The following is a 14,808-nucleotide window of genomic DNA, read 5'->3' as shown; positions in this document are numbered from 1 at the left end:
AATGAAAATGGGTTCTATGGGTACGTACGAGTCTCCCCTTTACAGACATGCCCACTTTATGATAATCACATGCAGTTTGGGGCAAGTCATAGTCAAGTCAGCACACTGACAGCTGTTGTTGCCTGTTTTGCTGCAGTTTGCCATGTTGTGATTTGAGCATATTTTTTATGCTAAATGCAGTACCTGTGAGGGTTTCTGGACAATATTTGTCATTGTTTTGTTTCATTAATTGATTTCCAATAATAAATATATACATATATTTGCATAAAGCAAGCATATTTGCCCACTCCCATGTTGATAAGAGTATTAAATACTTGACAAATCTCCCTTTAAGGTACATTTTAAACAGATCAAAAATGTTTGATTCATTTTTGATTAATATTCTTACTTATCATTTAAATATATATTATAATAATATCGATTGACAGCCCTAGAAATAATTTATGTTGTTTGTAACCTGTTGCTTACTTGAAGTCTGTTATTTGTGTTTTTAAGTTAAATAGAATAAAAAATAAAAAGATTATGCTCAGCTTTTTTCACTGAAAATAGCCTCCTGCTGCGACTGAAAATGAAGTTGATGAGAGCAGTGAGAGTGAACCAAAACAGTAAAATTATAGGCTGGAAAACCACAATTTAAAAGAAGCTAATAGAAGCTAAAGATTAAGATAAATCTCTGTGGGTGGGTCACTATACTGTAAGTGACACCTTACACATTACATTAGTCATTTGATCCACTGTTAAAATAAAAAATATATATATGGTCGGTGCAGCTTTACAGGTTTAAGGAGCTGTAAGGAAATCACAGTTTGGTCAACTGTATGCACAATTAATTTATAATCTAATCAGATATTTATTTATTTATTTATTAAGTCAAGTTTATGCTGCATTCCTCTCATATTAAAGCTATCAGACTGATCATTGTCTCACTTGTAAATACAGCTCACATCTGAGCAGTAATTACAACTAGGATTCTCTTTCTCAAAGTAGATATATTTGACTCAAAAAAGAACGATATGGAAGACTAGCTAGAGAAAAGTAAACAAACATGAACGCCCCAACACACAGCTGGAGTCCATCATTCAAAGTAACTGCACCCTAATTTAATGCAATATTGGTATTTGCACACTATTTCTATCCCCACACATGGTCAGCTGTGCCCATCACACAACTGTAGCTTAACTATTCATTCAGTGCGTAAATTACACTCGTTACCAACAAGCAACACTTTCAAGTTATAACAATTGAAATCGTCCCCCATCGCATCCTTACATTCCACATGCGCCACACACCTTCCTACAAAGTGTGCATAAACATGAAATCTTTCAGGCAAAGGCAATTATTAGTTCTTCTGTACTGAATGAAATGGAAATTCTGGGGAATGTTTCATCATCATCATCAAGTGTGCTTTCTTTTCCTGTGTGCGATTGATAGCGCAGAGCGAGAGGTAACTACTGTTCTGTGCAAACACAGAGCGTAGTCTTTTCTCTCCAATTATCATGTGGTTTGCGAGAAACTCCGCTGGAGTTGGAGTACATTTTCTCGAGCTCAAGGGCACATCATGGAGGGCAGAAAGTAGCAACTCTGTGATCGCTAACTTTGTGACCATGAAGCAGAAGTAAACTGAAGGGGAGAGAGGGGATAGAAAGTAATGATGGGCAATTGAGATTAATGATGTCACGTTATTGACAGGCGGTCAGAAAGATAGAGAGAAAATGACGAACCGAGGGAGCAATGAGAGCAAAAGAAAGAAGAAGAAGAAGAGTGGAAGAGATGAGATGGAAAGAAGAGAGAAAAAAGAAGAGAGCGGCTAAGAGAGCATCTCTGACCTCTGGCAGTCAAAGTCAGTGGGTGTCTCTCCAGCGCTCCCCTGGGAGCCGGCTCTACCAGAGCATTAATTAGCCATTAACTCAGACACAGGCCAGCATGGACAACTGCTGTCAACGTGCACAACGCGTGCATGCGTGCGTGCGTGCACACACGCACATTAAATCTCTCCCGGGTATGTTTTTGTGTGGTGGTTTGAAAGACTGTTTTTACTGGAAAGCAGAGTGCATAAATTGACATAAATTTCAGTGGAATAAGTGAGCTCACACAGACACTTTTATTAAATAAAAAGAACTGAGTGGAAGCAGTCAAGTAATGCTTTGGATTACAAAGCCAATGCTTTTCCAGAAATGTCTCCAGGTTGCTTGCTTAAATGCGTGCTTGGGTTCAGATGCAGATACAGCATGGCTAATGAAGCGATCAGTTACAGGAAATAAATACTTTAGAGTTTAACCGACAAGCAATCGAAAAAAAGTTTAAAGGTGATAAATATGGGGTTGGGAGCATTTCTATTGCCTCTCAACGGCTCTCAACATGGCGACGGCGAGCCAGAGCTAACGGTTATCAGTTGTAACCACCGTATGAGAGTGGTGCAGAGCGGTGGCCGTGAGCTAGCCAGTGGGGCACGCTCACACGCAAGAGTATGCACTAAAAGGTACGGATGCACGGCCGGCCCGGCTATGTCAACAAAGCACAGAGAAGCTCAGATTACAACACACACAGAGACGTTACTCCTCTATATCTATATAGCAAATTTGCTGCTATATTAACGCTCTGGATATCGTATTTAGCGCCTTTAACAAAAAGTGTAACCTCAGACTTTGTGATGACAGCTTTTATATAAAAGTTTGCGGAAATTTTGCAGGAATTTATTTTTGGTTTGTTCTATAGGTAAAAATGTAAATTTGTATTGCTTTGTATTGTCAATGCGTGAACGGTGATGTAACGTGACTTAAAAACTGAGACCTTCCCTGACTTTCTCGGTGGCCTATAACAGTCCGTGGACTGATTTCTATTTCTAAGGACTCAGGATGGTTTTGTCGGGTCGTAACGTCAGCTGATAGAGTAATTTGTAAAACTACAAGCTAGTTAGTATCATGGAGCAAAATGGTCCAAATAAAATATAGGAACATCACAGATAGTAACGTTATTCTAAATATGATATATGATTGTACTGTAATGTCACCTCACTGTTTTGGACGATGCCCAGGATGCTCGCTTGCTCGCACCTGCAGTTCACTTAACGGCCACTGGTGTCATTAATAACAAGGATTTCCTGAAAGCTCCATATAGTACCTTTATAGGAATGACTGCTAATCATGATGTGTGTCAAGTTCCAGACTAAACTTACTGGCCCAGCACAGCATCACTTTTTTTCTGCACAACAGAGCTTCATGCTGGTTCTGCTGAACCCATCAGACTGTGATCTTAAGAGCGCAGACGGTTTCCAGCGGAGTGTGAAGCAGTGGCGATGAGAGTCCGCACCTCAAAATCTGAGGCCATGTTACGCTGCCTTCGGGGGTGAGAGTGAGTCACTGCCCCAAGTGAAGGAGTTCAAGTGTCTTGGGGTTCTTGTTCGTGAGTGAGATCAACAGATGGATTTGTGCTGCGTCGGCAGTAATGCAGATGCTGCACTACGCTCGTGTGGCGAAGAGCTCCCGATTTACTAGTCAATCTAAGTTGCAACCCTCACCGATAGCCATGAGCTTTAGATAATGACCGGAAGAATGAAACCACGGTAGAACGGAGAACTGAGTTTTCTTCAGTGGGTATCTGGGCTCGCCCCTGCATGAGCTCAGAAATGAGGAAAGAGCTGGAGTAGAATCACTGCTCCTTTGCAGGACCTTTGTTTTGGGAGATTGAGGGGCCTTTCTAAAAACCAACCCCTACACACTCTCCCTACCTACTTCCACTCCGTTGGCGCGTTCGCATGGACGGTCCGCCATATCGAGCGCCATCCCAAACCAATTAGCAGGGAGTGGAACTGGATTATATAACTCTCCAACAGCGAGCCTGCATTGATTCAGACTTACTGGCAATGTGCAACGGCGTTTTTGTGTTCGTCTTGGAACAAGCTCCGTATAAATGTAAGTTCCGTGCGACTACCCGTACAAACGTGTAATGCTCAAACTAAACAGATATTGAACAACTTAAGGTTACATTGTATTTAAGATCAGTTCTACCCTCGTCTAATCTAGAAAACGGTAGACGTGTTGATTGTAAAGTGTTGTATATTTACATGGACGGTTGCAAAAACCAAGCAGTGAGAGTTCAAAACGAGAAGATGTTTACAAAAAAAGAAAAGAAATGCCACCAAAGAAGCATGGGAGTAAGTTTTATTTGTTATCTTTAGTTTCTCTGTATATTGCATATTCTTTTTTCTTTCTAGGAATGTGAACCTTTAAACATCCCCTTAGCTTGATACAAAACCATGGTTACGGAACGTTACGACAGATTCCGTCGGAGATAGGGAAGCTCGTCCCAAAGCCTATAGCTGTATTTATACCCTACACCTTAAAGAAAGGTCTTTCATTCAGCTGGGAGTGTGACTACAAACTCACGGAGTGGGAGTGGACGGAGGGTCCGGTTTGAGAAAGGCTCCGAGGATTGAATTTCACTTCACCTCGGCTCAAAGTAGTGGTTTTGAATTGGATTGATTATGTGTGGGGAAACTGTCATCGGAAAAATTGTAAAGTATTGTTACAGCTGGAGCGATTTTACATAACAGTTTGTGGGGATTCAAAAAATACTCGTGAGTATTGGCCACATTGGCATTAACTCTTATAATCACAAGGTTCTTGGAGGGACTTTAAAAAAATCTGACCAGCATATGTACAATGTCAATGTCATCACGTGCAATGTCCATCTTTTCCATCGCGTTAATTTCTTCCGGGCTTTAACCTCACCTATCCAGCAACAACCTTTTCTGTTTTTCTTCTCCCCTTGTTCTTGCAGACCGCCTATTTTTATTTAAAAGTCCAATAAAAGAAAGCCTTGGCTCGTACCCGCCCCCCCTCCTACTTTCTTTTCAATCCTGCCGTGCGCAAGGCGAGATTACAATCAGACTTTTGTCATCAGTGAATCATTCAAATGGCCGAGGAAGAGGCAGAGAGAAAGAGGACGAGAGAGTCAATGATCTCTGATGGCAGCGGCGGCACTGCTAACGATTTCCATCTAATTGCTCCTCCTCCACTCCTGGAGATTGGCGAGGGATGAAGAGAAGAGGATGAGAGAGGGACAGAAAGAGAGAGAGAGTGCGAGAGAGAGAGAGCGCAAATAATGACAACCGTTCAGGCTTCAACGCTCACCTCTGATAATGATGGGATAGTCAGGCTTATTTGCTCCTAAGATCCTCCATCTCCTCTTTGTCTCTCTCTATCCTCACCCTCCTTCCTTCTGCCAATATTTTCCCCTCAGTTTAAATGTACTTTTTCCCCACATAAAAGACACAATAGAAGAGAAAAATACACACTACAGGATTTTTCTTTTTTTTGCCTTCTTTGGTCAGATCTGTTCAGCTGTTTTAATATGCCTGACCTCTGTCTCAGCGTCTCCATCTGTTCTTGAAACCATTTTCGCGTTCCTCCCACAGTTTCTCAGCCACCACTGACTTTGATAAAACTTGATGAGATGATGCATCTCCTCCCTGTGTTACGACTATTTAAAAGTTACTCTGAGTGTTTATTGGACACGGACCACACAGACTCTGTACAAGAAGGGTCAGAGCCGCCTGTCTTTTCCTCAGGAGATCCTTCAACGTCTTCAGAACCATGCTGCAATATTACTTCCTTTTCTGTTTTTTAGTTTACTTTACCTTTTTAATTTTACTTATCTTGTTTACTAATTTTACTAAATGTATCTTACTTTATTGTTATTCTATTAGAAACAGCTGTTAGAAATAGTGTTTTTTTATTTTAAACACTTGAACTTGTTGTAATTTTGAGCAATCTCTGGCACAAGAATTTCCTTTGGGATTAATAAAGTTCTATCTTATCTTATTTTATCTTATGGTAGCACTGAATTAAGTTATAATCACTTTCAGACTTTTGTTAGTGACCAGCCCAGATGGGGACTGCATCAGTCATGGGGGATAAGTAACTACATCAAATAGGGGTGGGAAAAAAATTGATTCACCTATGTATCCTGATTTTTTTTTCTTTTTATGATTTTGAAATCAATTTTTTAATGCCAGAATCTATACATTTGCTTCACCTGAGTCTATGAGGAGGTAGAGATTATACATATACTTTGTCCACCGAGTCAAGCGTTCCAGCAATTTCCTAGTGTTAGTTATCTTATTTTTTGACCACGTTCATGCCTTACCCTCGTCGGCTCTGTTTGCCTTATCTGACTGCTCACCTGCATACCGAACCTGGCAAGTAAAGACTGTTTGAGTGCACCTGCCTTGTTTTGAGTTGTGCGTTTGAGTCCCTCCGCGGGTTCCCCAGTTGTAACAATATTCAGTCAACTTTTATCAGTTGATCTCAAAAATCAATTTATGCCGGATGCTGACCAGGAAAATGTTACCCCCATGCCTTAATTTTATCCCATCTTGATTATTGTTACTAGCAGCACTCAGTAAAAAAATACTTAATCGTCTTCAATTGGTCCAAAAATACAGCTGCTAACTGGAACTATGAGGAGAGAACGCATTACCCCAATTTTAGTATCCCTTTACTGACTTCCCCAATGCTTCCAGAATTCAGTTCAAATTATATTAAGTACTTATAAGGCCTTAAATGGACTAGTTCAGTGCCCGTTCAGAAACGGGCCGATTGCTTGGCCTCTGGTATTGCTGCTTGCACATTTTTGGTTTGAAATCAACTGACTACACGCCCTGCAGTAGCAGAAAATGTAGGCACCACACAGCAGCGTGAGGTGAAAATGTCCACCATTGTATCTACAACAAATAAAACATCTATGTCATCAAAGACAAAACGTATTTTTTTAACAATCATCAATTGACAGGAGAGTGGATAGATGCAGAATTGGGAAAACAGTGCCTTTCCCTTCTGTACGATCTGTCTAGTGGCAAACGACACAATTGCATTGTTAGGTTAAAGTCTGTGTAAAGCAAAAATAAATAAGCATTCTTGGTTTGTCACACCACAGAAAAATGTGTTACTAACCACCCAGTCAAATTTGAAAGATTAAAAAAAATCACCAAGTTTATAAAATTAGCTTTCAAAATCATGGAAAAATCAGCAGTATTCTCTGCTCTGAGACGCTGAGGGCGTGTCCGTTGAAGGCACTGAACCTGAAACCTCTCTAAATACATCCATGGCTGAAAACCGCACCCACAAGCGGGGAAGGTGCAGCCTGTCAGGATTCCCCTCAGTAGTGGCGAGCGAAGAGGGAAGAGCCCAGCGCCGAATCGCGGCAGGACCTCTTTTAGAAGTTTACAGAAAAATAATAAATATACATAGGACATGGGATGGATTACAATCATAAAAATACAATACAAAAACAGTGATAAAAGTGCGAATGCCCAACGTGGGCTCGAACCCACTACCCTTAGGGTATAAATTTCTTGCTCTACCTACTGAGCTAGCCGAGATAACCCTTGATACTTTCATGGGTGTCTAAAACCAGGTTTCTGAAGACAGGTGGGGTTATGTTAAGTGCATCATCGAGCCATGGTTTCAGCCTCGCCTAAAAAATCCTGAACACAAAACTGGCAAAAAATAGTTCAACGGTCTAACTCCACAATCCAGTACTACAATGTTTACAGTCTTTGCACATGTTTTCAGTAACTATTTTCCAACATACATATACACATACAGTATATGTGTTTAGATCTGAATTTCCTTGAGACAGCCTTTAAACCCAAGAGACTTGTGTTCATGAGGCACCTTTTTGGAACGCATTAGTCAACAAAATGAATGAATTCAAGCGTTATTTGTTCGAGGCAAATGGTCTCGATTAAAGAACAGTATAACAGGTTTATGTTGATGCAGATTGAGCAGTCACAGGAAACAAACGCATCAAACTGAATTAGATTCTCCTTTGAATGAATCAGTTCTGTTTTGAAGGAAGAATTCTCCCGAGTTAAACAGGAGGACTTTCTGATCTTCCTGCCTGAGGAAAGATTCCATGGCAGGACTTCACAATCCAAACAGGAGTTTGGGCTGATTTTTGTCGCACTACCCCGCCAACCTTGGATCTATTATCCAAAAATAAGAGTAGCTTGTTTGAAGCTTCTCTTCCTTCCCTTTGTACTGAGCTTCATTGCTCCTGCAGCTCAGCAGGGATTTATCCCCTGATTTATCGATTTCACTAAAATATTTACAGCAAAGGCCAGTGTTGCATCTTTATTCTTGACCCTTGAAGCTCTATATTTTTAGAACCATTGATCGCACATCAAATGAGTGAGCGCAATTAAAAACTCTCCATTTTGAAGGGAGAAAATGAGTGAAAGTGTTGTGTCTGCAGAAGAAATGTGATTTCTATGGCCCTATGGGTTCAACTTTGGTTCAACTTTCTTTGCCTTGACTTTTTTTTTTTTTTTACAACACATCAGTTCAAAATTAAATTACTTTTATTTAATCTGTCAATACTTCTGAGATTTCATGACTGAACTGGCAGATTTGCTGGGATTTCCCTTTTAATGATTATTGCTGATATAAGTATTAGGGCTGGGACGATACGTCTATCTCCCGATTTGATACCATCACGATACTTGGGTGCCGATTCGATACGTATTGCAATATTTAAGTATCAGAAACAGAATCTTTATTTATTGCCAGGTGTATCAGGTATACACTAGGAATTTGCTTTGGTTTGTTGGTGCAAATAAGCAGTAAAAAATAACAATAGAATAATTAAAACATTAGAATAAAATGAGAATTGTGGCGTGAGGTTTTGGTCCTGATGGACCTTCACCTCTTGCCAGATGGCAGAGTCTGAAAGAGACGGTGTCCAGGATGGAAGGGGTCGGCCACAATCTTCCCTAACCCTCCTCAAGGTCCTGGAGGCGTACAGCTCCTGGAGGAAGGGAAGGTTGCAGCCGATCGCCTCTCTGCAGCACGAATTACTCGCTGCAGCCTGGCCTTGTCCCTGGCGGTGGCAGCAGCGAACCAGACGGCGATGGAGGAGGTGAGGACGCGGTAGATTTTTTCCATCAACCCAAAAAATCAAAGAATGAAGACATTTCCCTCACAAATTAGTGGTATTTTCTTTTTAATTTATAAGGGACATGTAATGTTTTATACTTCTGGTGAATATAATCCAATCAATCTTATTACGTTTATACTTCCATCGCTAGCTCTCCCCGTCAGCTCCGTTCTCTTTATACATCCATGGTCAGCTCCATCGGTGCCTTGTGAATGCATTTAACATAAATGTCAGTATATGGGTGCTCTACAGTTGTAGCGTCGGCCGATATGACCACGGAGATGAGATTGACGGCTGGCTTGACCACACGTTACCTCAATACGATAGCGTTACTATGCAGCTTTAGCCATGATGTCTAGCTCTGCTTTTCCTGGCAATGTGTGAAACACAAAGTGTTTCCATACTTCATTGTATGTGTACTGTTTTCCACTTTGGATTGTAAATGTGAAGTACAGGTTGTATCCACGTGGACCCTCCGCCGTTTTCTACTTTCGCGTTTCGGACTGTTGCGATTTGTTTTGGTTGACGGATACAAAACGGATATGACGTCACATTACTCTGACTGCAACAATAATACAGTAACGTCCTTCTAGACTCAAATGAAGCAAATATATTGATTCTGGCATTAAAAAATCAACTTCAAAATCATAAAAAAAAAGAAGAAAAATGCGATACATAGGTGAATCAATTTTTTTTTTCCACCCTTACTAAGTATCAAATGTCTCTGATGACTCTCTCCATCATTCTGCATTTGTTTATCTCCACTAACCTGCACAAGGATCCAGGAGATGAGCACCGAGACCCAGGGGTTCCCACTGTGGGACGTCTTCTTAGCCGGAGATAGCGCCTTACCTGCAGGGATGAAAAGAAATCTTGGTGAGAACCTTCAAATTTAAGGGAATTATTGGCATGAAAATTGAAAACACCTTCCATATAAAAATATCTGCATTGACCTTCAAAACCCACGTCTGAGAAACCCTGGACGTATACATGGACTCGAAGGTTTAATCAAAGAAAGAATGTAATCAACTACCGTCCTTGGGTTTAATGGAGAATTTCCTCCACAGTATTCTCTATTAAATGTCAGCAGGCATTCTTCCCAACACTGGAAACATAGTGTGTACACATTTTTGGACAGAATGTAAGCGTGAAGTAAATAAAATACTTTGTCGATCAGATGTCACTAATACAGAGATGCCTGTTCACGTGTCAATACTTAGTTTTAACTTGAGCTCCCCTATTGACACCTCCTCCTCACTTACTGCTATTCCTGAGGATTTTTGACACTTTACTCTCCAAGTCCCCCATTAGATATTAATGTATTCACTTGGCATGCAAAGTTTGCTGCCAGAGGACATTTTTTTAGTGACTTACAAAAAATAGAATATGAAATAAGGAACAGAATAGTGAAAGTCGATGCACTCGTCAATGTCCTTTTTCGTTAACTGACCAATCGCAGCGTGGATGGGGCGGGACAATAAAAAACAAGGTTGACTTGAAACAGAAAACTTTTGAAATGTTGAACTCATTGTTATGCATGAATGGTTATTACGGCTGGAGGATATGGCCAAAATCGTCTATAACGACAGGTCATTTTGAATCGGGCTTTCAATATATATCATGATATAGCATGTTTTCTGGTAATTCAATAAATCAATAGTCTATATGAAATAACCACATGGTACTTTGTATACTCTTGTGTGAATTAAATACTTGACAAATTAAAAGTAGTGAGTATTTTCTCATGGTCTCGGTCTCAACTTGACCTAAACCCCTCAAATCATTTGTCTCGTCACGATCTCGAAACACTCTGGTCTTGGTCATGACCAAGTTTCCAGGAAGCAAATTTTCGTGAAATTACAGCTTCCATGTCCGTCATGTGATGCAACAGAGCCCAAAAAGATTTTTTCTGCATAGACTTACATTGGGGAAAGAGAAGTCTGTAACTCAGACTGAGCTAAATCAACTTCCCAGTACGAACACTTGAATCGCCCTTATTTAAATCATTAAGTCCTACAAGTTGTAAAATGAAGTAATAGCCGAATACAGAGTTATTTCTCTTCCTCAGTTCATGTGAATGAGACCCAGACCGAGGGATGGAGCGAGTAAGCAAGCCGTGACGACAGCGTGACGGCTGTTACGACGTGACCGAGCCATGTGACCGAGCGGACACTACTGCGCCTGCTCTATGGGCCCAATGGATGCAGAAGAACGCCGGAAGATCCGGGTACTTTTCCACTCGGAAGTCGAGCCATTTTGGCTTAATGCGCCACTGAGCAGCTCTCATAGGAATGAACGGGAGCCCGCCTCCAACGCTGTATCCAGTTCTCTTAATACATCCATGCTCATGACTTGGTCTTGGTTTAGGCGGTCTTGACTACAACATATAATATAAAGAAATGCTAAGGTCGTGTTTAGACCAACATTAACACCAGCAGTGAAAGAACCCAGCCCCTTCAATCATTTCAACAAATCCACAGTGTTTGACGTAGCGGGGCTGCCGACGGAGAGGGCTCCAGTAAAGAGTTGAACCTGTCTCAACTTTTGATCCGACGCAATGTGATGTCAAATACGTGTAAGTGCACACTCTTGGTAAATTACTTCAGAACCTGAATTGTGTAAGGCCATGTCCGAACAACACAGCGCTCTCATTCATTTCAATGGGGCCACTGCGTTGGCTCCGTTAAAAAAAGAAGAATACATCAGACCGGCAAATACGGCTACTTCGCAAAAAGTCAAGGCTGCACCCCTTTTTGGGGGTTAAAAAACTGAAGACCCCACAGACTTCAATACAATTTTACATTATGTTTGGATTGGAATTTTGACAAGTTTGTATGCATTCATCTCTTGTTAAGAAATCGTTTGTTTTATACACATATATCTAATAATTATTTAACGACCTTGCCTGAACCTGAGCGTTTGCGAAACCTTAATAAATGAAGGTTGATCGCCGTCATGTCCCTTCAGTCTTCCCCCGTCCAACACCGTGGCCGGATATTGCTTATCCGGGCATCTCTACATATTTCATTGAATCCCGTTAGGCTAAGTGTTGTCTGTAAATAACCAACGTGTTAATAGCAAACTGTTTGATCTCTAGGCTGAGATTTAGTTGGAGACGACAGTCTGATGCTGCTATAACGTTAATGTGTGACTGTATTATTCAAGTTAACGTTAGCTAGCCATGCTAGTCACTGTCACCAGCATCATTTAGACATTTACCACACTGACAGTGAATATTAACGTATCGTATGTACCTCAGATCTCAGTGTGAAAGCCTCAGTTAACCCGCTACAAAACAGCTTTTCATAATTTTCTCTCCTGTGACAGCGAGTTTCTTTCCCCCGAAAGGGAGCGCAGCCTCAGCGATGACGCGATGCTGGTCTGGTCTATAGCTTGGAGTCATAAAGGACATGGCAGGGGAACAAATCAGAGATCAGCGTTTTTGGATTTATTGTCGGTGCAACCAACTACACAGCAACTCTTGGGCATAGCGTTATTACTGTTACCGGTTTGTTTAAAGTAGAAGTTTGGAGACATGTTTCACCTTCTTCTGTTTACTCTGTTCCCGTCTAAGAGGGGCACAGGATTGGTTTCCCCTAAAAGGGGGTGTGGTCATGAGAGCCTACTCTGGATGACGTATAAGCGGTTCGATGTATGCACGGTTGAGCCAACCCGGCTCAACTTTTGCTGCAACACAATGCAGCATCATCCCACAACGTGTTGCAGCGGCCGATCAAAATGAAAACGGCTTCATCTTGTCACTGAAAGTAACAAACACATGGATTGCGTTCCTGTTTCTCTTCTACTGTAATTCATGTTGTTTCCTCATCAGAACCTCAGGGCGCCGGTGATAACGTTACAGTTTACAGATCAGATTTGGACAAGGGTTGGCAATTTCAAATGTTGCTGACATTTAAATAAAATGTATGTAATTAACTGCACGTCTATTCAAGACAAGAGGGAGCGAGAGAGAGAGAGAGAAGGAAAGCGAGTGGGCGGGTGAGACAGCGAGGGAGACAAACTAAGCTGGCACTTAACTTTATTTAATACCTTACAGGGCTGTGTGGTTTATTGGAAGACAACTCATTTACATACAGCCTCTCATCTTTTTCATATATGACATTTCATCTCATGACAACGAGATCTGAGTTGAATCCCATGGCAGATCTGTGCAGTAGAGGTTCGCATCAAGAATGAAAGACAGGAAAAAAAGGAGCAACTACAAAAAAGGGGAGAGAGGGGAGGTGACGGTTAGTGGTGGAGGAGGGGGGGAATCCGAGTTTGAGACTAAATTTCACAGCTGATGAAGGATGGGAATTAAATCAGTGGGACTTTAAAGTCAAATCAATGTGGCTGAGAGGAGCCGACTGAGTGATGGAGAGGATGGAGAAAGGCAGGACAGAGGTGACGGAGTTGGAGATTAGTGAGTTAGAGAGAAGAAAAGAAACGGAGGAATGTGTGGGACGGCAGAAAAAAAATACTCTGCGTGTGCGTTTGGAAAATTGACACATCTATCACTCTGTTTGCATAGGACAGTGGCAAGGTTAAGCTGTGAGCAGCATGCATGAATGACAACAACAAGTGCACACACACATAGAGTGTGGTCATACTAACCATTTCATCCCTCCTACAAGAGTATTACACGTTTATGGCTCCACAGTCATTGACTCTTAATTAAAGAGATTAAACTAAGTTAACCCTTCGGCTGTTGGTGAACAATCAGCTGAACTAGAGTCATCTGCCTCCGCTCCGTCTGATCACTCCACAGAGGAACTCGCACTAATACAGCCATTTACCTCCCCTCACACACACACACACACACACACACACACACACACACACACACACACACACACACACACACACACACACACACACACACACACACACACACACACACACACACACACGCGCACAGCCATACACACGGACAGACACGGGCCAAATCAATTTGCAATAGACTTAACAAAGGAGCAGAGGACGGGATAAGGAAGTTGCTCACAGTCATTAATAATGACAAAGCAGCAGGCGGCATGGATTCACACAGAGAGGGGAAGGGAGAGATGGAAATCACACGAATGCTGCCGTTCGTTTGATGTGGGAATGTGGGAAAGACTTCACAGCAAACAGGACGACTCAAGGTGTAAACTTTCAGGAAGCACCACAAAATGCACCACGCAGCGTTTCCCATTAATTACCCGCCACAGTGTAGGTACTGTAGGCCCACTACGGTTTCATAATGAAACCAAAATATTTTTACTAGGGCTGTCAATCGATTAAAATATTTAATCGCGATTAATCGCATGATTGTCCGTAGTTAATCACGAATAATTGTAAATTAATCACACATTTTTCATCTGTCCAAAATGCACCTTACAGGGAGATTATCAACATGGGACAAATATACTTCCTTCATGGAAATGTATATATATATATATATATATATGTTTTATTGGAAATCAATTAACAACACAAAACAATGACAAATATTTTCCAGTAACCCTCACAGGTACTGCATTTAGCATAAAAAATATGCTCAAATCAGAACATGGCAAACTGCAGCCCAACAACAGCTGTCAGTGTGTCAGTGTGTCAGTGTGCTGACTTGACTATGACTTGCCCCGAAACTGCACGTGATTATCATAAAGTGGGCATGTCTGTAAAGGGGAGACTCGTGGGTACCCATAGAACCGTTTTTCATTCACATATCTTGAGGTCAAAGGTCAAGGGACCCCTTTGAAAATGGCCATGCCAGTTTTTCCTCGACAAAATTTAGCGTAAGTTTGGAGCGTTATTTAGCCTTCTTTGCGACGAGCTAGTATGACATGGTTGGTACCAAGGGATTCATTCGTTTTTTTTCTTTGAAACTGA

The 14,808-nt window shown here is 41.4% G+C and overlaps 1 protein-coding gene across 1 annotated transcript in view; it reads right to left on the bottom strand.

Moving 5' to 3' along the window:
* Positions 1 to 14,808, bottom strand: part of zgc:153039 (uncharacterized protein LOC767698 homolog) — an 87,587-nt gene that overhangs the window by 37,013 nt on the left and 35,766 nt on the right. Inside the window, exon 8 of the mRNA XM_037774249.1 lies at positions 9,707 to 9,789. Within this exon, the coding sequence (XP_037630177.1) occupies positions 9,707 to 9,789 (83 nt within the window). The remainder of the gene's footprint in view (positions 1 to 9,706; positions 9,790 to 14,808) is intronic.

Source organism: Sebastes umbrosus, chromosome 7, assembly GCF_015220745.1.
Source record: "Sebastes umbrosus isolate fSebUmb1 chromosome 7, fSebUmb1.pri, whole genome shotgun sequence".
NCBI classification, from domain to species: domain Eukaryota; kingdom Metazoa; phylum Chordata; class Actinopteri; order Perciformes; family Sebastidae; genus Sebastes; species Sebastes umbrosus.
This window is presented reverse-complemented; position numbering and strand designations above follow the sequence as displayed.